This window comes from Centrocercus urophasianus, unplaced genomic scaffold (assembly GCF_019232065.1).
Source record: "Centrocercus urophasianus isolate 14NV4802_14NV808 unplaced genomic scaffold, USGS_Curo_1.0 seq_2, whole genome shotgun sequence".
Classification (NCBI taxonomy): domain Eukaryota; kingdom Metazoa; phylum Chordata; class Aves; order Galliformes; family Phasianidae; genus Centrocercus; species Centrocercus urophasianus.
Window position 1 is genome coordinate 9,824,785 of NW_024884755.1, and position 25,450 is coordinate 9,850,234.

The window sequence follows — 25,450 nt, forward strand, 5'->3', positions numbered from 1 at the left end:
TAGTCTATTATAATTTGGCATATGGTCACTTAATAGCGCACAGGAAGTCAGCATGAATGTTTGGGATTATTTTAGCTATAAATCTATTAAAAAAAAAAAAAAATAAAATTGGCTAGACTTCACTTCCGTGACTGATCTTGTCATTAAACTAGTCATTGCTGGCTCCTTATTTTTGTCTGTTAGTCATCTATAAGCAGTCATTCAAATTTGTGTGTGAAGTTTTGTAGAGCAGACTGACTTTTTGGATTAACCTTAGGGCTACCACCACTTCTCCACAGTGCCGTGCTGCATTTGAGTCCCTGCATTCTGTGGTCTCAGTGTGAGAACGTAGAACTATGCTGGAATTGCTGCCCTGGGGGGGCAGGCATTACTCTGGCTCTCCTCTGCACCATAGTCTGTGTATATGGTTTTATTATTTTTCAGTCTTATGATGGATGAATCCTTAATTAGTTGAATAGCTCATTTCCATTCAGAGTAATGATGGATTGTGTTTTCTAGTGTCAAAAGAACAGACTTCTCTTGCAGAGAATCTCAGAACCAATTGAGTTGAAGAGGAAGCATTTAAAGGCCATCTAATTCAGCTCCTCTGCAGTGAACAGGGACACCCACAGCTCCATCAGGTGCTCAGAGCCTGGTTCAGTCTGACCTTGAGTGTTCCCAAGGATGAGGCTTCCACCACCTTTCTGGACAATCTGTGCCTGTGCCTCACTACCCTTATAGTGAAAAACTTCTTTGTTATATGAAATCTGAATCTCCCTTCTTACAATGAAATTGAAACTTGCTAAGTTTACATTTCCAAAATTAATTAACAACTATAAATAAAAAAGCAAATGTATTATCCTTATAGCTAAAAGTGCTTCTTCTACCAACTTTTTAGGGAGAATTATTGTATTTCCATACGAACACTATGCATGAAGTTCTTCAGGGTGCAGACTAGATACTGTTTTAACGTTTCTCATTCCTGCATACCTTGACTCATCAAGCTATACAGGTAGCATTTTGGGTACCATTGTGTTCATGCGTGCTTCTGATGTGATTTGTTCTTGTATGTTGGCTAGTGTTCCCGTCATCCCTCATAATTTTCAGTACCAAAATTGCGAACGCTAATTTGTATGTAACTAAAATCTGTTAAAGTAACTCTGCCTGCTGTGAAAAACTGAGTTTACTTAGTTCACACGTGGTATCCATTCTTTCTTCTAAGGAAGTGGGAAGCACGGTTGGATTTTTACAGATTTCTATGGAAAATGTAGGATTTCAAAACTACATGTTGTGCAATTCTGAACAACGACAAAGAAAATCTGCATGTTGCAATTTGGTCTGAGATTCAGCTTGCTAGCGCTGAGGAATATAATCTGTATGCAGAAATAGTGAGGATTTCTCTCAGATCATAACTTCAAAAAAGACAAGAGACATTCACAGTAAATTGTTCTGACAGGTCGCTCTGTGTGTGAGGTTGTGCAGTGTCTGAATAGAAGCGCTGCCTGGAGAGAATGTGTGGACACTGAGCAGAGCAGCACTGCAGCCTCAGGTCTATGTTCCATGCTTAACTGGCGATGAGCTATTTGTTCCTCAGTGGTGTCCACAGGAAAAAAGGAAACACTTTATAAATTGTTTAGCTGTTTTTCTTTATTTTCTTCTTGAAGAAATTGGAGACTATTAGTGCTCAGCAGCTGAGTTACATTAAAATATTTGAAAGGCCTTGAGTAGAATGTTTTGGTGAAGGAAAAAAAAAAAAAAAAAAAAAAAAAGAAGAAAAATACTTCCTTCTTGTCTTCACTTTTAATGCAGTTTAGTTTAACTATAGCTTAAGAGCATCTTGTGCTCCTTACCTTTTAGGAAGAAAGCACTGCAGAAAGCCAGGCTGAGGCTGTTTGGAACTAAATAGTTCTACAGGCTTCAGTGGAGCTCTGCAGTTTTATTTTCTTAACTTCTCTGATGATGATAGGAGACATGGACCTTACTGCTGTGACGACCTCTGTATAAGTGAACAGACAGACTACCTTCAGGCAGGGAGAAGGAGAGCTGCCAGAAGGTCTTCCAGCCTGCAACTCGTGCTGTCATTGCCTCTCCGAAGCAGAGCACTTCCCCTGGAGCTCAGCTGGTATTTCTAGCATGGAACGCTTTCCCAGGGTAACTCAAAACAGAAGTAATTGCCATAAACAAACATGGTGACATTTATTTTTTTTTGCCCAGATACTGTTCAGATAGAATCTGAAGACACATAGCCTTATTGCACCCTTTCTGTACGTATAAGCAGAGGATAAAAACAAAATGTAGCAAGCAATCTTTGTTTTAAATCCGCATTAGTAAATTCAGCATGGATGTGTGATTAATGTTTTGTTTCCAATACTTCATATTTGAACAGCTGATAATAAGCAGGATAGGTGTCAGCTTTACTCTTCCGTTATTGTTAAGCATCTTTATAAAGTGCTTACTGCTCTACATAATGGTACTGAGAAGTTTGGGAATAATGGCCACATATGTTTACTTATTTTCATTGTTGAGATCATGATGAAATGTTAATGAAGAATAATTATCAGAGTGTTTAATTTTCAAACGCTTCCAAAATCTATTAATGTGATGAGTTTACTTAGCATTTCATAGCAGCGGGTTATAGAATGCACAGCTGTCTAGGTGTGCCTTCCTACCTCACTTCTGTTTGGAGCATCTAGGCCCTGTTTAACAACCTAGAAGCACAAGCACTTGTAGCTGCTGTGTTACAAGTACCACTCTAGCTCCCTATAGTAAGCATACTTGTCCACTGCAGGTAGGTGTGCTGGGCATGGCATTGACGGCTGCTTGGCTGAAAGGACATTCCATAGCAAACTCCTTTTGAAACAACATGATAGGAGATTCAGCTTGTTCTTTGTTTTTTTCTTTGCAAAACTGGGAAAAAAGAAAAATTGTTTCCTTTTAGAATTGACTATCATAAAAAGCTACTATAATAATTAGTGTTAAAAGGCTTCTCATACTCAAGCCACTTCTAAAACAGGTTAGATATTAGTTTTCAAGTTCTTTACATTCTACTTTTTTTTTATCTCTTAACAAAACAGAGATACAAAATAAACTCTAAAAGTACAGGCCTGCCTAATGTTCCACGGTTTGCAGACGCATGCTGTATCACAGTGATTGAATTTTAAAATCATGTTTCTGGCCAAAATAATGGAGATTGTTTTCTTTCTCCTCTCTCTCATGCTGTTATGAGTCATCTATAGTGTGGCATCATGAAACAATAGTGACAAATGAAATGCATACACCAAATGCTGTCCTTAATAAATATTAAGGAAGCTTAAGAAAGAAAACTGTAGAAACTCATCCCTTAGTGCCAGATTATATTCACATTGAAATTTGTGACTTTCATTTAATTCACCATGCTGGTGTTATTATGGTGTTGTAATTGAGATTATATCAGTTTCCAATAAAGTAAAAACAAAAAGCAACTTTTTTTGAGGAAATAAAAAACAACTATTTAATTCCTTACTTATGAAAACATTATTTATAAAACTATTTCCCAGTGCTGGGTGTTTGCCAAGGGATGTGTATGGGAGGACATGACTGCTCAGAATTTGAAATGTTTCCCAAGATGAGTGGGCTGATTACTAGTGAGATGTTTATTTGTTGCTGGAGTTACAGGTTGTGATACAGGTTGAAGCTTTTCCCTATATTCACATTTCCTTTGCTACAAATACCGTCTCTTTTTACTTCTCGTGAAAAATGATTCTGTTCTGAAGAAGATGGTAGCATATATTTATACATATGCCTGTATGAATATAATATTCAATGTTTTATAGTATCTCGCAGCAGAATAAAGTGACTTACACTGAAAGCTGAAACAAAACATTACAGTGACCTAGTAAAAATTGGCTGCTTTGTAAGGATTGAAAGAAAATATGTTGGAAAACCCTGTGGTAAGTCAAAGCAGCCTTTAAGATTGTTTGCTGATGGAGGTGTAGACCTTAGTTGAGGTTTCTCTGTATTACACAATTTCTGCTTAAAATATTCATTCTGACCTTGTGCTTTAAAAATTATTAGAAAGTAAAAAATCAATGTAATCCTGGTAATTTAAATCATAGGGAAAGCAGAAGTGAATAACCACATTAATTGCTATATTATCAAAGGCATTTATCATTACCAGAACAAAGACAGAAGAATTGACAGTTAGTGCTGTTCTCAGCTTTGGTGATTTGATCTTCAGATGTGGCTCCAGGAACCCACATCCAAAACATAGGTGCTCTTAGTCCTGTCTTGAAACACATAGGTAGTTATTTTTGGCATGAGAATCTGCTGGTCATCACAAGGCCTTTTTCTAGGCACATGCAGGAATATTCTGTTCTTGATAAGCAAGTATCTTGGTATCTGACTTATATCTAAATCTACAGCTTAACGGCTTATATCTGAAGCTTATATCTAAGCTCCTAAGAAGGCTTAGATATAAATTAGGTATTTCTACAGTCATCTGGCATCTTAGGCTAAGTCTTTTTGGAAGCATCATGAAAGAATATGATTCTCTGTCTTTCAGCTTCCAAATGAGTGCCATAAACAGCAAGTCAGGACATTTTATAAGTGGCAGTTACCAACTACTCACATTACTTAATATTTCATTAATATTAATAATTCAATAAATATAAATATAATTCATTATTTCCATATAATCATTGCTATATTTTATTCTAATTACATTGAGATCTTTCAAGTTATCCCTAAATCTGTTTTGCTTAGTAAATAAGTTGTTACACCTCAAAGACATAAAAGAACTGACATTTTTCTTCATTTTGCTTTCTTTCAGGAATTAAGCTGGGAAGCTGCAGAGCATTAAAGTGATGCATTCCAGGTGTGGTGGCAACGTGTGTGCAGAACATTTTATCTGAACCTTTTCAGTGGCCCGAAACTTGTTAACTTCCAAGGTGGAAGGGGTATATTCTTGGATACTCCTGTGCCTACAAAATAACCAAAAATGAAGGAGGACAATTGTTTACATGCCGCTCTTATCTGCCTGGGCATGCTCTACTACAGCCATGCCGTAACTACAGAAAAACTAAACCACGGACGGCCATCACTTCATGGTCACCATGAAAAAGGAAAAGAAGGACAAGTTCTGCATCGTTCAAAAAGAGGTTGGGTGTGGAATCAGTTCTTTGTTATAGAAGAGTACACAGGACCAGATCCTGTACTAGTGGGAAGGGTAAGTTGTTTTTCATTCATCAATTATTAGTTATTACTAATAGCTTTACTTTGTGAGTTGCTTTTCTTTCTTGCTGTCGTTTTTCTGTTGTACTAGCTCCTTCTTCAGCAACTATTTCTTTACCCAAAATTAATCACACTGTTGTAACTCAATTGAGGAGCTAATCAAAAGCTACCTAAATGAAGACACGTTTTTCCATTGAGCTTAGCAATCTCTGAATGAAGTCATATAGCTGTCGTTTAAGACCACAGCAATCACTTGGAGATCACATACAACAGTATGTGCTAAGAATATCTGGTATCATTCTCAAATCTTTAAAAATAATGATTAAAATGGTAATGTCTAACCCGGCAGCTCAGAAAAGTGTACTGCTCTCTCTTCATCCTTTCATTTTCGAGTGATCAGTAAAATGAAATATATGAGGGGTATGTTTAGAGGGAGATGTAAATCTCTGTGTACCTGTGTATTTAAACACACCCTGGACAGATCTTTTATTCTGTTACCATCTAACAGTAGCAGACCATATATATTTAGCAGTTTATAGTGAGTCAGCTGGGCTGTGCTGACTTAACACCAACACAAAGAGAGGAGAATTGGATCAGTGACGTCAAATACTGTTCTAGCTATTCTGATTTTTAAAACTTTTACAACTGTACAATTTGTAGATGTAAACATAGAATGATTAAATACATAATTTGGCTCAGTATTTCCCTCATTCATCAAACCAAAATGTGCAATTGTTGTGAAAGTAATATAGTTCAGCAAGGATTTGCTACTGATGTTATTTAGTTTGTAATATAGAAGTTGCAATTAAAACTAGTTGACAATCAGTGGTTGTCTCATTTGTTACGTCCCATCTGTCATTTCAGTTTTCATACAGCATAATGCTCCATTTTGTAGAATATGATTAGTATGAAAGGTACAAAATTTTTGTAAAAAGGGTTGGCAGGCTCTTCCTTCCAACTTCATTTGAATCAAAAGCCTTTTATAACTACTTTCTTGTGTATTTTCATCCTTAAATCTCAAAGCTGGAGTCTCAGTTGCACCTATATGTAGTAGCATGCAACTGCACAGGTAGCATTGAACACAGCACAGATGTGCTCACAGCATGGGCTCTCTTATGGATTACTGCCTGATGTACAACAAGATTTTTGAAAACTGAAATTATAATAATTTCAAGATTTACTTTTTGTTTTGTGAACACATTAGTGAAATGTATGCCATCTTGTTAAGGTCTGTCTATCTGCTTCTCATTTTGTAGCTCCATTCAGATATTGATTCTGGAGATGGAAACATTAAATACATTCTCTCAGGTGAAGGAGCAGGAATCATTTTTGTTATTGATGACAAATCAGGGAACATCCATGCAACAAAGACACTGGACCGAGAAGAGAGAGCTCAGTACACTCTCACGGCACAGGCTGTAGACAGGAACACTAACAGACCTTTAGAACCACCCTCTGAATTCATTGTTAAAGTCCAAGATATCAATGACAACCCCCCTGAATTCCTTCATGAAAACTACCACGCCAATGTGCCAGAGAGATCAAATGTGGGTAAGTACTCATAAATGCACCGAAGTTTCTCGTCTTATGGTGGATATTGCATTGTCAGTACCTCTTGGCTTGATCTAATTGCTCTAGAAATTTGGGTGGTAAATTTTACTTCATGCTAAGTTAGTGATTCATTCCCTTGATGTAATTTGCTGACCAAATCAAACCTTCTGCTTATCATATTATCATACTATCATGACAGAAGTGTATCTAGATTGCTCCTAGAACACAGCTGTTTCCGCATAGCAAGGAACTTGAAGGTCCCCTAGAATTCATGGAGAGTGAAATCTCTGGGGTAAACATAAAGATCATTCTTTTAGCTGAACTGAATGAGTTATTGCCACTCTATCTATTCAGTTTTCATCTCCTGTTTGAGCTTCTGTCTACCACAGAGATTTCTACAGAATAATTTCTTAGAAACTTACTGGGGACAATGTAAGAATAAAACTCTTTTGTTTAACCGTGTAATGACAAAAAGGAATATAGTGCTATCACCTATGAGGAAAAGAAACATAATGGTACAGAGTGACCGCTGACTTTGATTTTTATATTTTCACTGTTTAGAATAAGAATCTACAACATAGTTGGTAAAAAAGATTGCAGAAGTATTCTGTTATGTATAAATTGCTAAGTAATTTTTTTCATCTAGTAAAAAGAACTAGCCATGCCACATGACTGCAAGTACCTCTGCATGGTTCTTATGGATACATTTGCTTCTGTTTGTATTTCTTCTGTCTTTCCCTTCCATTTTTAGGTACATCTGTTATTCAGGTAACAGCTTCAGATGCTGATGATCCTACATATGGGAACAGTGCCAAATTGGTTTACAGTATTCTTGAAGGTCAGCCGTACTTCTCAGTGGAAGCTCAAACAGGTATTATTGACCAGTTTATTTGAGTAGGACTTCATAACTGGAATACATTAAAATGAATGAGATATATTGATCAAGGTAGTACTGTGGCTATATCTACTGATGTATTTGAGCAAAGCATCTTTCATTCTTTCTTGATGTTAGTTAAGTTGTTTTACAGGTTGGTCCCCTGGCAACTGGTAGAGCTTCTGGGTACACTGCACTGGAAAAATGTTTCTATCTTTTGTGATATGATATAGTATGATGGAAAGAAAAAAGTTTCTGTGCTGAACTGTAATTCTTCAGGGTAGTTCTGTGCTCAGCTATTTAAAATATTTGGACTAGTTTGCTTGCATAGTATGATGCACAGTATAGCAACATTGCTGCAAATATGAAAAAAAATGCAGTTGTCCAATTATTCATGATGTAAATGTGAAAAATTGTATGTATGTGATGTATTTTCTTTGTATTTGTAGGAATTATCCGAACTGCCCTTCCAAACATGGACAGAGAAGCTAAGGAAGAGTATCATGTTGTAATACAGGCAAAAGATATGGGAGGACACATGGGAGGCCTCTCAGGGACAACCAAAGTGACAATTACACTTACAGATGTCAATGACAACCCACCAAAGTTTCCACAAAGTAAGTAACAAAATCCTTAATCACAGATACTACTACTACCATCCATACTTACAGACATATTCAAAACTTCCAAAATCAGTAACTAGTGGAATATTCTAGCACGTGTGAATAGATAAATATTATAAAAACACTTCTGCTAATAGCAGAGAGAGCTTTAGTGTCTGAATGATCGGATTTGCATCGCAAAGTGAGTTGTTTGTTAAGGTCAAGATTTGATTTCAAAGATTGATTACCCTATACTTCATTTCTAAAACCATGTAATAGTAGAAATAAACCTACAATGTGATCATGAAGACATAGTATGGATTTCTCTGTTAAAGGAGAAAGAAGCTCCATTTCCTGAAACAGGTAACTCTGTAATAGAAAATGTATTTCCCCTGCTGCAGTGCTGCAGGTTTATTGCCTTTTCCATTTTCATAATTAGAGTATGGATTTGAAAGAAAGTTTTGAAAAATAACAGTGTTTATTACTCTGCTGTCTCGCTCCAATTTACAGGAGGGAGAGGAGGTTCTTTGATAAATGTATACTCAACGTGAGATTAAGAAACAACGGTTCAAATGTTAGTCCAACCAGTTTATTACAAGTCTTAATCAATCAGGGAGATGGGGAAGGGGAGCCCAGACACTATTACGAATTAGGGGGATGGGGAAGAGAAAGAGGGCGATAGATAGGAAAGAAGCAAGAATTACTTAAAGCAAGGACAGTCACCAGCAGGATCCAGCAGCATCCTGTTGCATGATGGTCTAAGGCAAAAGCGTGGGGGGGAACAGCAGCAGAGCAGTCAGCCTTAGGCAGCAAGCAGGTACAGAGACAGGGTAAGTCCAGCAGGAAGTGGCAGGTCTCAAGTAGCAGGCCCAGGAGAGTCTGAAGCTTGTGAGGCTTCTGATGTCAGAGACCACCTTGTTCTTCTTGAACATGCACCCATCATGCTGTAGTTCTCAAGCTACATGAGCTTTCTTATTGCTGTTTTTTTTTTTTTTTTTTCTTTTTGACTCTTGATAGAAGTGTTGCATAATCTGTTACCACCTCCTGATTATACCCTTTCATGTCTTTGACAGACCTTTAAGAACATCATTTTCTATTTCACATAGTCTTTCATTTTCGGTGCTGATGCTTCATCCTTTACTTCTGTAAACATTCTCAGGGAATAACGTAAGGATGAAAGTTACAGCTGGGTACTCCACATGCCTTGTATTTGCCATGGCAATACAAACCAAATTTGGTACAATTACATTTTGAGAATGATGGTTGAAATGTACTGCTACTGGTTAAATAAGGTCTATTTCAGTACCTGTGCTATTTATTTTTCATGTATAAAATTAATCAGGGGTGACATTAACAGATTTGGTCTTCACAGTTGGGTGGAAATACATTAACGGACCCTCACAGCTGTCCTACATCTCATGTTTGTGTGGGATTTGTTTTGGAGTGCAGCAATCACTTCACTGCAATCCCACTCTGTTTCCGCTCTGAGCATCCATACAGTACAGCTACATCCTGGATGTGAACATCTCTCTAACAGCACCTCCATCCATCTGGCAGGTTCCTGGACTCTCATGCCAGAACTTCAATGATACAGCCAGTCCCTAAATGTAGAAATCTGTCAGCATTCTTTACTGTTCTAACGAGAAGGTACAGGATCCTAAAAATGTCAGACTTTACATAGCTCATGAACTCACCTCTTCAGTCCAGTAATAATCTAGGACCCGTTTTTGCAGAGTAGATCATCAAATCATATATTTTTCTCAGCAAAATCTAGCCACTTTACTGAGTGGGAAAAAAAAAAAAAAAAAAAAAAAAAAACAATCTAAGTCTTGGGCAAATATTTAAATTGATAATCAGAAATGTGAACTAGCAGTTACTCTATTTAATCATTTGCTCCTAACTTAAAATCTTTATTTGGAATACTTGTGAACAAAAGCAGGATTTGATTAGTCTATGTTAACATCAAACTGGTTTCTTCAAAATGATTCCTCGAACCTTTAATGAATTATCTGCTTAGATTCTGGATTTTTTGTGACTGGAGTTAATGGCCTATTTCAGTTGTCTTTATGGGTAATGAGCCAGGTCCCTGCCTTGTGTAACTCTCTGGATGTTCCCAGAATGAGACTGTAGCAAGAAAAAACAATTATGGAGGGGAGGAAAAATTATTTTTTCTCCTGCAGTTTTGTTGTTGTTTGTATTATTTTTTACTCATAAATGGTGATTAAGTGGCATAAAATGTTGATGTAGATATGTAGATTTAGGATCAAGTTACATTATTTGAAATCTGGAATGTTTTGGGAAGGTCCAGGAAGCAGTGATGCCTGAAGGACAACTGTTGGTGGGAGATTTAAACAGAAACAGTATTGTTCTTTTCCAGTGTCCCTAAATACACAAGGAGAAATATGCAGGGCATCACAAGTATGAGATGTTTGGGAATGGTTTTCCTATTTTATTCTGAGAGGAAGCTTTCTGTGTGTGTGCGAGAGAAAGCAATCTTTAATGGCAATTATTTCAATAATAACTATTGCAATAATTTATACATCAAATTAAAGCCACAGAAAGCCACACATTTATTCTTTAGGAAGTACAGAAGTGAGGTCTATCCAATTCATGTTACATAATTTGTGGCTCCTGAAAAAATGGGCAGAAACACTTCTCGAATATAGAATTGAAGGTTATACTGTGAGTCATATGAAACAGAATTGTCCTTCCATTTCTGTAATAACAACATCTCCAATATGAATTGTAACCTTGATGTCACCATAATTTCTGCATTCTGACTGATTGGTGGCTTTTTTTAACCCCTCTCTGCACAGATAGGCACACAGATGTTATGTAAAACATCAGTGAGGAGGTAATTTTACATAGATTAGGTTGTGTTTTAAGATTTCACAGATGACTAACTTCTCACAGCTCTTTATACCATAACATTCCTTCAGGGGATTTGAAAATGTAAAATATCACCATATTTAGTTGGAACTTCTTATAAGTTAAATGAGTGAACTATACAACTGGAAAGCAGACTTCAAACTTGAGGCAAGTGCCTGTTTTTACCTTCCGCCAGGTGTGTACCAGATGTCTGTGTCAGAAGCAGCTGTTCCTGGAGAGGAAGTAGGAAGAGTGAAGGCCAAAGATCCAGACATTGGGGAAAACGGCTTAGTAGCTTACAGCATCATTGATGGAGATGGCATGGATATGTTTGAAATTACAACAGACTATGAGACTCAGGAAGGTGTTGTAAAGCTTAAGAAGGTGAGTAGAACTGTCCTTTCAAACCCAGTAAAGTGTGGCATTCTTTGTTTCTGCCCAAGAATTTGGTAGTAATGGGTTAACATCTAAGCTAAAATATCAGTAAATGCAGTTTCAATTAATTTGTGTCTAAAGCCGTGATTAACTCTTAATATTCCATTTCCCCATTAGCTGAATTGGAATGGAAGAAAATAACCAAGAAGAGTTACATAAAAACTGTACAGTGGATTAATTGCACAAACTAAATGAATTCATAATAAAAAGTCACGGTAAAATACAATGCCATCAGCTTCACTGTTAATGAAGTTTTGCCTAGTGCTGATAAGTAGCAGACATTCACTGTTGCTTTATGTTCAGTCATAACAGCCTCATGCCCTATGGTTTAAAATCCTCAGCTACGCATTGTCCACAATATTGTTCTGAAGGAGTCACAGGCTATGCCAAAAGCAGCAAAACTAAGGTGATTTCATACATCAGCATATTTTTAGAAGTGTTACTAAATGAATGCTAGGATACAGTTTAGAAATCATAAATATTATTCATTGTTTAAGCGTTATTATTTTGCCCTTTGAGTCTTCTTAACTCTTCATCTCTCTTGGAGGTATTCAAAAGTCACAGCAGGAGACCCGGGCAACTTCACTTGTGAGTTAGCCCTGCTCTGTGCATTAGGACAGTCTCTCAGGAATAGACCCAGAGGTCTCTTCCTCCAATACAAAATTATGCTGTGCTACAATTACAGTATTTGTTCTATAGATGGGAATGGGCTTACTGGCGCTGCCTGTATTCCATCTATGTTCTGAGTCTTGACTCTGGTGAGTTGTTCTTGGCAGCTGTTTCTCAGATATTTAGAGGCATGACCATTTTGAGGCTACCAATAATGCAACACAGCAGCCATTTCAAACTGATGACAGTGCAGCTCTGCTGTGACGTGTATCAGGCTCTCTGAAGGACTTATGGGAGTATTATTTCGCTTCCTCTTTGTAAAGTGATATGAAATCTATGGACAGGAAAAAAGAGAACATCATAACTTCTCTTTTGTGCATATCCATATTTAAAGGAACACGTACCAGCTTGGGATAGATCAAGCCTGACATTCTGTAGGTAATTGTGTCCCATCCATCCCTCTTTTGTGCCATGCAACAGGCTGCATCAAGAAAAAGTTAATTTTGCCAGTAAAGATCATTTCCTGAAAGATGCAGGAAGCAAAGAGCAAGACAAGGATTCTGTCTTGGTATTTTCAGTTTCTTCATATGCTGCTCCATACATAGAATGTAGCTCCTTCTATTTGAGTCTTTTTGTTTTTAAATACACACATTTCAGTCCAAGCTTGTTGACAGATATGCTCACATTTGTTGTATGTTATTGAATACTAGGGGACTGTTTACTGCTTTTACACTCCAGTTTAACTAACTACGTTCAATGAATGGGTTACTTTCTTGTTTCTCTCAGGTCTTGGATTTTGAAACCAAAAAGTCCTACAGTCTGAAGGTAGAGGCAGCCAACGTGCATATTGATCCGAAGTTCATCAGCAATGGGCCATTCAAGGACACAGTAACAGTGAAGATTACAGTGGAAGACGCTGATGAGCCGCCTGTATTTTTAAAACCAAGTTATATTTTTGAAGTACAAGAAAATGCAGCATCTGGTACTGTGGTTGGAAAAGTACATGCCAAAGATCCTGATGCTGCAAACAGTGCTATAAGGTATGTTCCATTAGAGCAGGGTGTTTATTTCTAAGCACTTTAAGCTTTTAGAATTGTTATGCAAATTACTAAGGTAGCATAACAGACCTAGGATATCAATATTCTAAATTTGCCCAGAATATTTAGTAACAATAACCATACAAGTACTATTCTTAAAGTCCATAGCACAAAGAAATACTTACCATTGCTATATCTACCTAAAACACACATAAGGACATCTGAGTTAGACACTATTCTATACTTCATTTTTTAAATAAAATATCCTGTGCTATTATCACAGCATTTTTTTTCCTTGGAAAATAGAATTCTGGGCAGTAGATTGTGTTCTATGTTGGGTAATTGTAAAGGATTAGTTTCTAAAAACAAGTACAAATACATACCTTTCTACAATTATATTAGGAAGTCTTCTATTAGTGTATCTTTATCATGTTCTCAGTGTAGCTTAAATTGTAAAACACTTTCATGGGTATAAATAACATTTCAAAGACTTGCATTGTAAATATACAAGAATCAGAGGTGTGTACAACTATGGAACTGTGTAGATAATAGATAATATTTAATAATCTGGAGTGATCAGTTAACACTGAGTAATCCAAAGAGCAGCAGATGTACTTAAAAGATCTTTGATCAATATGAAGCAGATAAAAACATAGAAAAGTCTCAGTAGATATTTAAATAAATATCTCAGTGGGTATTTTTATCATGCATTGTAAAAGAAGAACATAAATATTTTGGTGTTTTAACATAGAGAGTTCAAAGAACAATAATTTCCATTTACTGAAAGCATACTGGCATAATATTTTTTCTACACATAGAATTGAAACTGGTCAACCTACTTTTAAAAGAACCACATATCATCCCATTGATAACACGGGTAGGGCTTACAATTATTTAAAAAAGATGATGTTATAAAACAAACTTGAATGCATGAAACTGCTAAGTCTTTCTGTTGTCTAATTACTCATTTTTCAATTTTCTTTAGGTATTCAATTGATCGTCACACTGACCTTGAAAGATATTTTACTATTAATGCAGATGATGGCAACATCAAGACAATAAAAGCTTTGGATAGGGAAGAAATTGCTTGGCATAATATCTCTGTCTTTGCTGTTGAAGTCCGTAAGTATTTCACAGAGTTCTTTTATAATCAGTGATGTAAATTCTGTGGTCTTCCACTTGTCTCAGCTTGGTACGCTGCAATAAATCCCAGTAGAAATACTTAAGCCTATTTCTTCTTTACTTGTACACAGCTCATACAGTTTTTGCTGGGATTTTACTTGTTTCAAGGGGTCTTCCCTCTTCCATTTCATTCTGATTTTGCTAACTCCCATAGACAAGCAACACCAGGAAGCCAAAGTTCCAGTTGCAATTAAGGTTGTTGATGTCAATGACAATGCTCCAAAATTTGCAGCAGCCTATGAACCGTATGTCTGTGAGAATGCTCGAACCAATCAGGTATGCCTGTGCTCTCCCACCATCCCTGCACATCAATTTCTTACTTTGGAGTGTGTAGCCCAGTTTTGTATTGGCAGGTCAAATATATATATTTTTAAATTTTGGCCAAAATATGTTAAACAAACAGAAACATAATTTCCTTTGTTTTTATTTTGAATTACTACAAACTGTTAGCAATAGAGTGCTTTGTATTTTGGATGTGACTAGTGTTGACTATGGGGATCCACCAGTAAAGAAGCTGCTTGGGAACAACTCACTCAGTTATGAGCTTGTTTCAGATATTAAGAAATACTCAGCAGCTTCTAAGGGTCACAGTACACTGCTTGAGGGGAATTAGCCTAAAGATTTATCTCTGAAGAAAAAGAATAGCATCAGATGAAAATAAGGCTCTACACATTGTCTGCACTTCAGGAGTTAGCGTAGCAGTTTGGAAAAGATGTGCTAACTCAGTGTGAGCTGCTGAAGTTTCTGCAAACTTTTATTTAGCTTACTAATTTAACGTTAGCAAAGATTTGCATATAAGAACGTGTGGGTAGGTGTATACTTTTACATCTATAAATGTAAAATGTAATACCAAATAAAGATTGAATTCCAGTTTTTAGTAAGTAAGTATGCACTATGTTTATAATTACATACATCTGTTGAGATGCTTTGGAGTTTTCAGCTATATCATTTGACTTTCCAAGTTCTACATATTCAAATGATTTCTCAGAATGCTATCTGTGTGTAGTGCATCCAAAGAAGGAGCTGTTTGCTTACAGACTACTTTTCTTTTACAGCAATTTATTACAATTAGTGCTGATGACAAAGATGATTCAGCCAACGGACCAAGATTTATCTTCAGTTTACCACCTGAAATTATTCATAATCCAAACTTTACACTCAGAGACAACAGAGGTTTGTATGCAGGTTTCCTTTATAATAATGGCCAAAGGAAAACTAATGCCCAACTTAATGTCACGCAACAGCATTTTCATTAATTTTGACAGAGTGCCTCTTTTCTAGAGGTTTAGAGTTAAAGGAAGAAGAAATACAGCTCAAATATGGGGATGTTCTTGGAATAATGCAGTGCTTGTTAACTCACTTTCATTTTCCTGAATACATATTTTAAATTACATAATAATGCTCTGCGTGTAAATCCACAGCCTCTTCATTTTCCAGGAAGAGGGCGAAAAGCACCAACAAAATTGTTCAATAAATGTGAATGGCAGAGCTCTTTGATTTAAACAAAACTACTTGGTAAGCTAGAATTAGTGGAGAAATACATCCTCCATTACACTGTCTGTATTTATTTGTTCATCTAACTGTGCTTGCTAGTTTTTGGGCCACAAGAGAATGCAGACTAGGGTCTAATGGAAAAAAGTCAATACCACACTAACTTACTGTACAAAATTATTGCCTTGAAATGGAAATCCAGACTGGGCGCATCTCAGCATATAGGTATCATGATCCCTTCACCAATTTTCTGTTAATGAGGTATTCTTATAATGAAGTACTGCAGTCACAATGAGTACAATAAGAGGTAAGAAATTTGTACAGGGGAAAAAAAAGGCATAGATGAAAGCCAGAATTTATTTGATCTTCTGACATGGTAACATCAGTGAACCTAACTTGCCAAAGGCTCAGGAAGCCAGAGACTTAAAAAGAGAGAGAAAATGAAAATACAAATTCAGCCATTATAAATATTTATTATATTTTCTTAATGGTAATCATTATGACATTCATGTTCAATGTTCATTTGCTTTTTTCCTGTATGGAGAAAAAAAACACAGTTTCAGTTCCTGAGAAATTAGTTTTAATTAGCAAACTTTAATGTTTGAAGGAAACTCTGACTCTTTTCTGAAATGTAGTACTCATTTGAACTGGCTTAAATAATGAATCCAATGGATTCAGTCTAGACTGCCAGAAATACAAAAGGCAACATCACCAGCAACAACTTTTTTTCTCCCAAGTGTTTTGTTCTGGTATGCTTTCTGCCTCTATAAAAACCTGAAATGAGGGTAGCTGTCATCAGAGTTCCTAAACAAAAACTCCGTAATTCTTCAAGGATCAAAGTAATATTGTTGCCTAGTGCTTGACACTTGTACATACATACACAATTCAAAAAGGATCCAGTGAAGAGGATATATTTATTCTCTTTAATGTAGTAAAACACAATTTTTGAAAAATTGATGAATGTATTTTTAGAGAAGTAAATAAAAATGAATTATTTACTTGAGACCCTGAGGCCAAATTTCTCCTTAAGAGGTAATTTATGGTCATTGCACCAAACTGAAAGTGTTTTAGAGTATTTAATCTAGGAGAGAACAGGTAGGTTAGAATTGAGATGCTCTGATACAGCTGCAGGCAAATGATATTTTGGTCTTACTTCAGACAACTGCATTAATCCTTCATTTCCATGTGCAGAAAATTAATTTTTTAATTGTTATTATTTTAATGACAAAGTTAATCCAGATAAAAATGTTTTGCAGTGGAAATGATGATACATGTTGAATGCAGAGGCTGACAATTGTGGAAAAGGTTATTTAAACTAGTTGATACTTAAGATCAAATCTTCCTGTATAATTTTGTAACTAGGAAATAAATATTGTAAAGCAATCCATCCATTTGCAAACAGTCATTTCATCATTTTTGTATAATCTTTATTGAATACATGTTGTCAGTGTAATTATTTCTGTAATTATTTCTGTATTTTTTTAATATTAGATATGATAATTAAAATTATACATACTTCCGTAGAAAGAACTTTTCAGAGAGAGCGTTACTATCTGCAAGTCAAATAATTTACATGATCATTTAAAGTTTCTTTTTCCATTTGTAAATCTGAGCAGCTACATACCGTGCCATCACTTTCAGAGCAAATTACTAGTTTCAGAGAAAAATGGCTTTATTAACTGTGGAGAACAGTTAATGAAAACTCCAATGTTTGGGACTATTACAGAACTTTAAAGTGAATAGAGTCCTATAATTATCATTTAATAGTTTCTTTCTATAACCCCTAAAAGTAATCACATATTGCAGTACTCCAAAAAGTAATCACATCCCACATCCTATTAATAGCCTACTGTGTTACCAACTTTTTCAGCTGAGACTATCTTCCATAGAAAACATGAGATAATGGCTTATCACATGCTGTGATAAAACACCAAATTACTTTTGTGCTGTTTACTTACATTACACCACATAAATAAACAGCACTGTGTTAGCCTGGGCCCTGTTCAGTTTCAGTCCATTGATGTCAGAGCTTCAAAAGACCAGCAGAGGCTCGTGACACTTCTCAAAAGAGAGATGGATTTTTAACAGATGGATTTCCTGCTTTAAATCCTGCTCTGTCCTCAAATGAAATGCCCTTTATGTGGACTCACCTTGTATGAGCCCGGCACGCAGCCAGTATTGCTGGAAGTACTGCAACCACCCTGCTATTGCTTGCTGCACAAGGATTTGTTATACCACACAAAATTCAAGTGTAGCAATGTTTCCAAATACGCCACACACAGCTTTATAAAGACTGAAATTAAGTTTGTAAGTCAGTTCACTAAAATCAGTGACTAAAATCCGTTTTTTCAATATAAAAACACTCTCTTGCACTCCACCTTTTAATCAAAAGATTTTGAAACATATGAACAGTAAAATACAGTGTTTTGCCATGGATTTTCTGTAGCACTTACCAGCACTTAGTAATGATTTCAGGCACTTGGACACCTGAAATTCTTCAGGCTTCCCGCTGAGTCAACACTCTCTTTCTGCTGAAGGTGACAATATTCACGATGCACTCAGCTTCTTTCATCTAGAAGCATCTTTACGTAGTATAGGGATACACAAGCCTCCAAAAGCTAATCTGTTGTTACCTTTATGGAGAAGAAAAACTGGGAAAGCATCAAAGAAACCACCAGAAAAAGGAGAATCAAAAATCAGGAAAATCAACTGTAAACATCTTCATGACACAATGCAACTTTAACTTTTAATTTGAAAGATTTCATAGAGAGTTCGTGCGGTTTTCACTTACAGCAATTTTGGATATTGGAAATTCCAGGCAATAATAGCTGAAAAATGAGAATATGTGTATTTTTCTGGATGACATCAGAGTGAATATTTTCTTGTTTTTGTCTTTGTGTTCTCTAAGACTGACAGCCTGGTAGCTCCCATATGTGTTAATAGTTTTAAGCCAGTACTGACATTTAGCTTCTGTTTCTTGGCTTAAAAAATACCATTATACCTGGATTATAGTTATACTCCTGGGACTTGAAAATGATGAAAAATCAAGGATGAGAATATTATCTAGGATTACATGTTTTCTTTTGTTTAGGTAAAGAAGGTTTTTATTTTTCTCTTGTGGATATTATGTCCCTTCTAAATGTGAGAACTGAACAGAAAAAGAAAAAAAAAAAAAAAGATACAGTAATCCTTTTTCAACTTTAAAAAGGCGTGCTGATTGGATTTTAATTTTAAAAAATTGCAGTGAACTAGAAATCACCCACTGGATCACATTCAGCCTTAGTATAACACAGTTGACCATAGTGGAGCTGGCCGTACTTCATAACTGAATAATTTGCTATCCTTTTCCAGTAGGAATACTATTTAAGCTGCCAACATTCAGGAAAAATACAGTATAAAATACGGACTAAATATACTGATACATGATATTGTCTGTGTTCCGTTTCAGATTGCCTCTGCAGCCCCTAGGTAGTTGCATCTCCAGCCTTATATTAATGTTCATATATATATTTTGCCACAAGAGTTATCTGCCTATTGCCCTCTTTAACATAGCAGAGTAGATCTTTGTTTCCATGTCAATTAAATGAATAAATAAATACACTTTAGTCAATCCTTTGGAGTTATTTGACTCTGTATAGATAGATGTTAAAGTATCAGTTGATGTGTTAATAGTTGATAGATCTTTTATTTGTGTTTATATCAAATTGTCATGAACCCAGTAATTTAATGTCCAAAAATAAGATGCCTATTGCACAAACATTGATATTGCTAAGGTTCTTAAAAAATGGTGCCACAAAACCTAGATGGACTAATGTTTAGAAGGGTAAAATTACTGTGAAGAGACAAAAGAGCACCTCTGAAAAACAAAAGTGATAAATTATCAGATCTTTATCAGCTTTTCTATCCTCAGCAAATAGGACCAACAAGTAAAGGAGAAGTTAGCAAGTTTTTTCCTACCTGGGACTTCAGTGTCTCAAAGACTACAGTGCAGACGTAACCAGTCTGGGCATCAATTGTGCTGGGCCTGGCAGAAGAAGCAAAGACATTAACTTACTCATTCTACATATAACAAACAGATTGTATATAGGACAGTCCTAAAGAAACTCATCCTTTTTTTGCTGTGATCTTCAAAGAGTTCCAGTAAGCAGGGCCCCAGGACAGGCATTCTTCTCATCCCGTAAATTGCTCTGTGTCCAGCAAATCTGGGGTCTATTTCAGACCTTCTCCTGCTTCAAGGGTAGTGTCTGTAAAGGTGGTTAATACAAGGCAAGGATACTTAACTTTTAGTATAATTTATTCACAGATTTTCATGGAAAAAAACAGTGATTAGATAATTAAAAAGAGGTTTTATGGTTTGCATTATTAAATTCTTGAATTTATGCTGACTCTTCAACAGGAAAATGATTAATCTTCTGCAGTACCTCAAGGCAGCAATAAAATGGAGGAGAATAGCCCTCCATTAGTAGATAAAAGGACCTTTCTTTTCTCTCTTTTCTTTTTGTTAGATAGTGGAAAATCCATTCTGAAAACAGAAAAGGTTGTGAGAAGTAAATCTTTGTCATAAACTAGTTTTTGAAGGTCTGAAAGCCACAGATATGGTTGTTTCATTTTACTTACTTATTTCAGGGTGTTTACAAATTTATAAACTTTGATTCAGTCTGAGAGCTAGAAAACAAGAAGTACAAATAACGAAATGCTGTTCATGTTTCCTTGCCTTTTTCTGGTCAGGCTGGGAGCAGGAAGCACTGGCTGCCTCATTCCAGTGTTTCATTTCACACACTTCCCTTTCAAATGCTCTTGTTCCAGTGAGAATGAAGGACTATCCAAAGTGAACTCTGTGCTGAGAGAGCAGCTTGGTTTCCATGCTCTGGACCAGGAGGCCCAAGGCATGCAACTCTTCAGAGAGAACAAACAGAAATAGTGTTAGAGTGAGGACTATCTTAACTCTTGTGTTATGGGCACATAAGTAATCATGTGCCCCAGAAGACTGTGTATATGTGATCGAGTTGTCTGACTTCTGGCTTTGAGGAGTTTGGGTGAAAAACTAGTTCTGCCAAAATGTGGCTTAACTTCACTGTGTTCTATTGAAACAAATGAACAAATCTGCTAATACGCAGTATGTGTTGACTCCTCTATCTTGATGGCAGACTTTGTTTCTTCCATTCCTGTTGTTCTGATACCAAGCACAATAACTCAGGGATTTGCTTTCTTCCCCTCCACCAGAGATTTTAATCCTGGAAAAAGCCTAGAACTTGCACAAAGAGCAATGCCAAGGGCCAGTCATTCTAGTAGCTGGTGAAGTATTGTGGATTTCCCAGAAAGTTAGCGAGGTGCTAAAGATACTACTCTCATCATCTATGATAATCATTTGTAGAATAAGCTTTCAAAAACATATGTTCTTTTTAGTATAGTTAACATATCAGATTGCCTTAGCGCTGGTATATCTAATATTTAGCTGCTTATATGATGCCTGTTTTATAATAATTATAAACATTATGAGTTGCAAAATCATTGCTTTGTTTACTGTGACCATATTGCCTCATGGTGTTTAAGTAATTTGTGAACTCACATATGCAGGCTGCTAAGATTCTTTGAAAAGAGAACAATATATATGCAAATCAGTATTAACAAAGAGAACTAGATGTTGTGTTCCTAATCACCCTAAAATAATTAAAATGTATTGTAGTACTGTGTGAAGGAAATGTAGGACTGTGATGTTTTGGGTCATTATGAAGGTGTCCTGGTTGTTTTTACATGCTAAATCATCTGAAAATTCAGTGCCATTGCAGTAATATATATTTTTTCCATATTTACTAAGGGGATGGATGACTTTGAGGAAAAAATGATGACTATCTCTCTTCTTTAAACAGATAACACTGCAAGTGTTCTTGTTAGACGTGAAGGATTTAGTCGTCAAAAGCAAGACTTGTACCTTCTTCCTATTGTAATAAGTGATGGAGGACTCCCCCCTATGAGCAGCACCAACACCCTGACCATCAGAGTCTGTGGCTGTGACAGCAATGGCTCCTTGCTCTCCTGTAATGCTGAAGCCTACATCCTCAGTGCAGGATTAAGCACCGGAGCTTTAATCGCCATTCTTGCTTGCATTGTGATTTTGCTCGGTAAAGTAGTTATTTAGTCATTCTTCTACAATTATGTGTATTTAAAAGTTAAGTTTGCCTTTCATTCCAAGGTGTATAAAAAAATCTTAATCTCTTACCATGTATTCTTATGACAGGCTGAAATGCAGTATATGATGACTGCAATAGCAAACACGAGTGCATATGTCCGGGTGCGCTCAAAGAATGTCCTTTCGTGGCCCAGTATCAGTTAATCAGGAGTGCTGTTTAAAGGAGGTCACGACATACAGTTTTAAGTTTTGTGATCTTCCCTGGATGACAGGTTCCTTATTGAGGTCAGCCAGGATTAATGGCTCCTGCCAGCTATTTCCCTCCAACTTCTCTTGTGTGGAAGACAAATGAAGGGCTCGGAAGATTTGCGTTTAAGAAAGTGCTATAAAGCATTTCCTATTTGAAAATATTTATATAAAATGTTTTAATCTACTCCTATTATTTAACAGCCATTATTTTCTTATATATTTAAGTTATTTTAAAGAAATCTGCAGTGAGAAGAAACACATCAGTAAAGACGTGTGTTGAGCTGTTGGTTCAGAACAATTCCATTTTCATGGAATGCCCAGAACGTTGCATTTTAGCTTTGGGCATACAAGAGAGAGAAGAGACTCATCCTATTTTGCTGCAAGCAGACGTGATCGGACCGCTCAGGGGCGGTGCTGCAGCAGTCACACAGCACTAGGGGCCCACAAATCCTTTTCATGAATTAAAGTTATGCAGTAATAAACAATTAGTATGAGTAGTGACATTCAGCCCAAAGAGAAACCTTCAAACCCTTATGTTCAACTCCGTGTACAAACATCACAGCTTTTACTTAGCTGGGTATGCTAAAAACACAGATGCTAGCAAAACCACATGCTGAACCGAAGCATAAAAGCTAAGATTTCAAAGAATGCAATAATCTAGTTATAAAGCAGTTTCTGTTTGAGAGCGAAGTCTAACTTATTTTCTTTTTTCCCTATAGTCATTGTAGTGTTGTTTGTAACACTGAAGAGGCAGAAGAAAGAACCTCTGATTGTTTTTGAAGAAGAAGATGTCCGTGAGAACATTATTACTTATGATGATGAAGGAGGAGGAGAGGAAGATACTGAAGCTTTTGACATAGCTACCTTGCAGAACCCTGATGGCATCAATGGATTTATTCCTCGTAAAGACATAAAACCTGAGTATCAGTATATGCCAAGACCGGGGCTTCGACCAGCTCCCAATAGCGTTGATGTTGATGATTTCATCAACACAAGAATACAGGAGGCTGATAACGATCCAACTGCTCCTCCCTATGACTCTATTCAGATCTATGGCTATGAAGGAAGAGGCTCAGTGGCTGGTTCACTTAGCTCATTAGAGTCAGCGACAACAGATTCTGATTTGGACTACGACTATCTACAAAACTGGGGACCTCGATTTAAGAAACTTGCAGACTTGTATGGCTCCAAAGACACTTTTGATGATGATTCTTAACAATAAAGTTTAATATTTGGCCTTAAGAACTGTGTCCAATGTTCTGAAGAATCCAGAAGAAATGTAAGCAGGTATTTTTTTAAAAATCAAGAAAAGTCTCATTTAAACATTTGACAGAAGGGATTCCTTTGATAAAAAAGGACATAAAAGTGGTAAATACTGTGAAGTACCTTTTCCTACAAAAGGCAAATGCAGAAGTTGGCTGCCAACTTCACTAGAGGAAAAAAACCCACTTAAGAAACACAGAATATTTAAATGAAGGAAAATGCTAAAAGTGAACCTACAGAGAAGGGAAATCTTTTATGTATTATGAACATCTAAATCTTTTATGTCAAAGAAGCTTCCACAAATTAGAAAAGTTAACAGTTCTGAGCTGTAATTTCGCCTTAAACTATGGACACTCTATATGGTAGTGCATTTTTAAACTTGAAATATATAATATTCAGCCAGCTTAAACCCATATGATGTATGTACAGTACAATGTACAATTATTATGTCTCTTGAGCATCAAACTTGTTACAGCTGATTCTTGTAAATCTTTTTGCTTATACTTTCATCTTGAACTAATATGTGCCAGATATAAAAACTCTGTCTTGTTGCAGTGGGAGGCGCCCTATTTCTATGTCATTTTTAATGTATCTATTTGTACAATTTTAAAATTCTTATTTTAGTATACATACAAATATCAGTATTCTGACATGTAAGAAATGTTACAGCATCACACTTATATTTTATGAACATTGTAATGTTGCTTTAATATGTGCTTCAATATAAGAAGCAGACTTTGAAATAAACTGATTCTTTTTTTAATTCTTGTTCTGGTTATTAAGCATATAAGAACAAAACATAGTGTTTCTAATGTCCCATTTATAGTTCTGACTAATTTACTACAGTTGTGACCTTTTAATAGCCTTATTTATTATGTGTTTGTAGTTGGTTTGTTGCCTTGTTAAGTGATTATTTAAAAATCAAGTACATTTTAAAAATGTTTCTTAGATTTAAAAAAAAAAAAAGTGTAACGTCTGGTGAACATTTTGTACCCTCTATCTACAGCTTGTGGCTGCTCCCAGAACACAGTAATAATCTTCCTATAATACTACTGTGTTTTCTGGATTAAATTAAGTGTAATACTTTTAAATATGTCCCATATAATATGCATTTATCTTACGTCTTAGGAATTCCAGAGGTTTCAGAACTGACTTTACAAGTGGACAGGAGTACTCTGTGCTTACAGCTTACTCCAGGCTTGTGATTTCCCTGCCTGTGCTAAACTGCAGGTTTTAGAGACTGAAATCTGACCCCATTTAGCTATAAGTTCCCTAAAGACTGTTCTACCTGGCAATTACCTTACGTGAATATTAATTAAGTTTCTGGCACTTACTTTTATTTTATTTTTCATTTATTGCAGTAGAATAGAATCATCCACTGATAGGAAGGTGTTTTGATTTGTGATGACAGAAATACGGAGTGCTTTCAGAGTCGTTCTTTGTAATGTATGTTTTTAATCGAAAAATGATCTATAACTTTTTTTATATTAGTTCAGAACGAGCAAGGGATTGGAATATGTTCCATGCATCCACATTTTCAGCATCTGTGTACAGCTGCAGTTCTTCTAAATTTAATATAGTTTGCTGTTTAGGGTCAGAGATCAGCAGCTGCAATATGGGAAGAGGCAATAAATAGAAGTGATATCCATTTTTCTACTGTTCATTTTACAGACCCTGTCCTTCATTTGCAGTCAGGTACCCAACTGCTTGATCTGAGAGGAAATCTGATCTGTTGGTGTATTGCTTTTCTGAAGACCCCCATGTATGTAGTTAGATTAAAATTTAGCTCATTAAAATTATGAATGACGTTTCAGCTCTATAATCACAACATATTCACTTGTCCCATTATCCCTATGTTTTATAAGGCAGAGTTTGCTAAATCAGCAGATTTGCTCTATGTTTATTGTTATATTTCACTTTATTATAGCTGTATGCATTCTATATAATTCTATAGTTTATTATTAACTTGGTT

The 25,450-nt window shown here is 36.0% G+C and overlaps 1 protein-coding gene across 5 annotated transcripts in view; it reads left to right on the forward strand.

The window, feature by feature from the left end:
- The window catches only part of CDH11 (cadherin 11), a 154,873-nt gene extending 130,632 nt beyond the window's left edge, over positions 1 to 24,241 (forward strand). For all 5 annotated transcript variants that reach the window (XM_042821533.1, XM_042821534.1, XM_042821531.1 and 2 more), the window contains 11 exons: positions 4,787 to 5,182; positions 6,444 to 6,738; positions 7,490 to 7,609; positions 8,062 to 8,229; positions 11,279 to 11,466; positions 12,913 to 13,166; positions 14,149 to 14,285; positions 14,500 to 14,621; positions 15,401 to 15,518; positions 21,707 to 21,958; positions 22,935 to 24,241. In XM_042821533.1, the coding sequence (XP_042677467.1) occupies positions 4,955 to 5,182; positions 6,444 to 6,738; positions 7,490 to 7,609; positions 8,062 to 8,229; positions 11,279 to 11,466; positions 12,913 to 13,166; positions 14,149 to 14,285; positions 14,500 to 14,621; positions 15,401 to 15,518; positions 21,707 to 21,958; positions 22,935 to 23,431 (2,379 nt within the window). In that variant the 5' untranslated portion in view covers positions 4,787 to 4,954 and the 3' untranslated portion in view covers positions 23,432 to 24,241. The remainder of the gene's footprint in view (positions 1 to 4,786; positions 5,183 to 6,443; positions 6,739 to 7,489; positions 7,610 to 8,061; positions 8,230 to 11,278; positions 11,467 to 12,912; positions 13,167 to 14,148; positions 14,286 to 14,499; positions 14,622 to 15,400; positions 15,519 to 21,706; positions 21,959 to 22,934) is intronic.
- Positions 24,242 to 25,450: the final 1,209 nt, after the last annotated feature.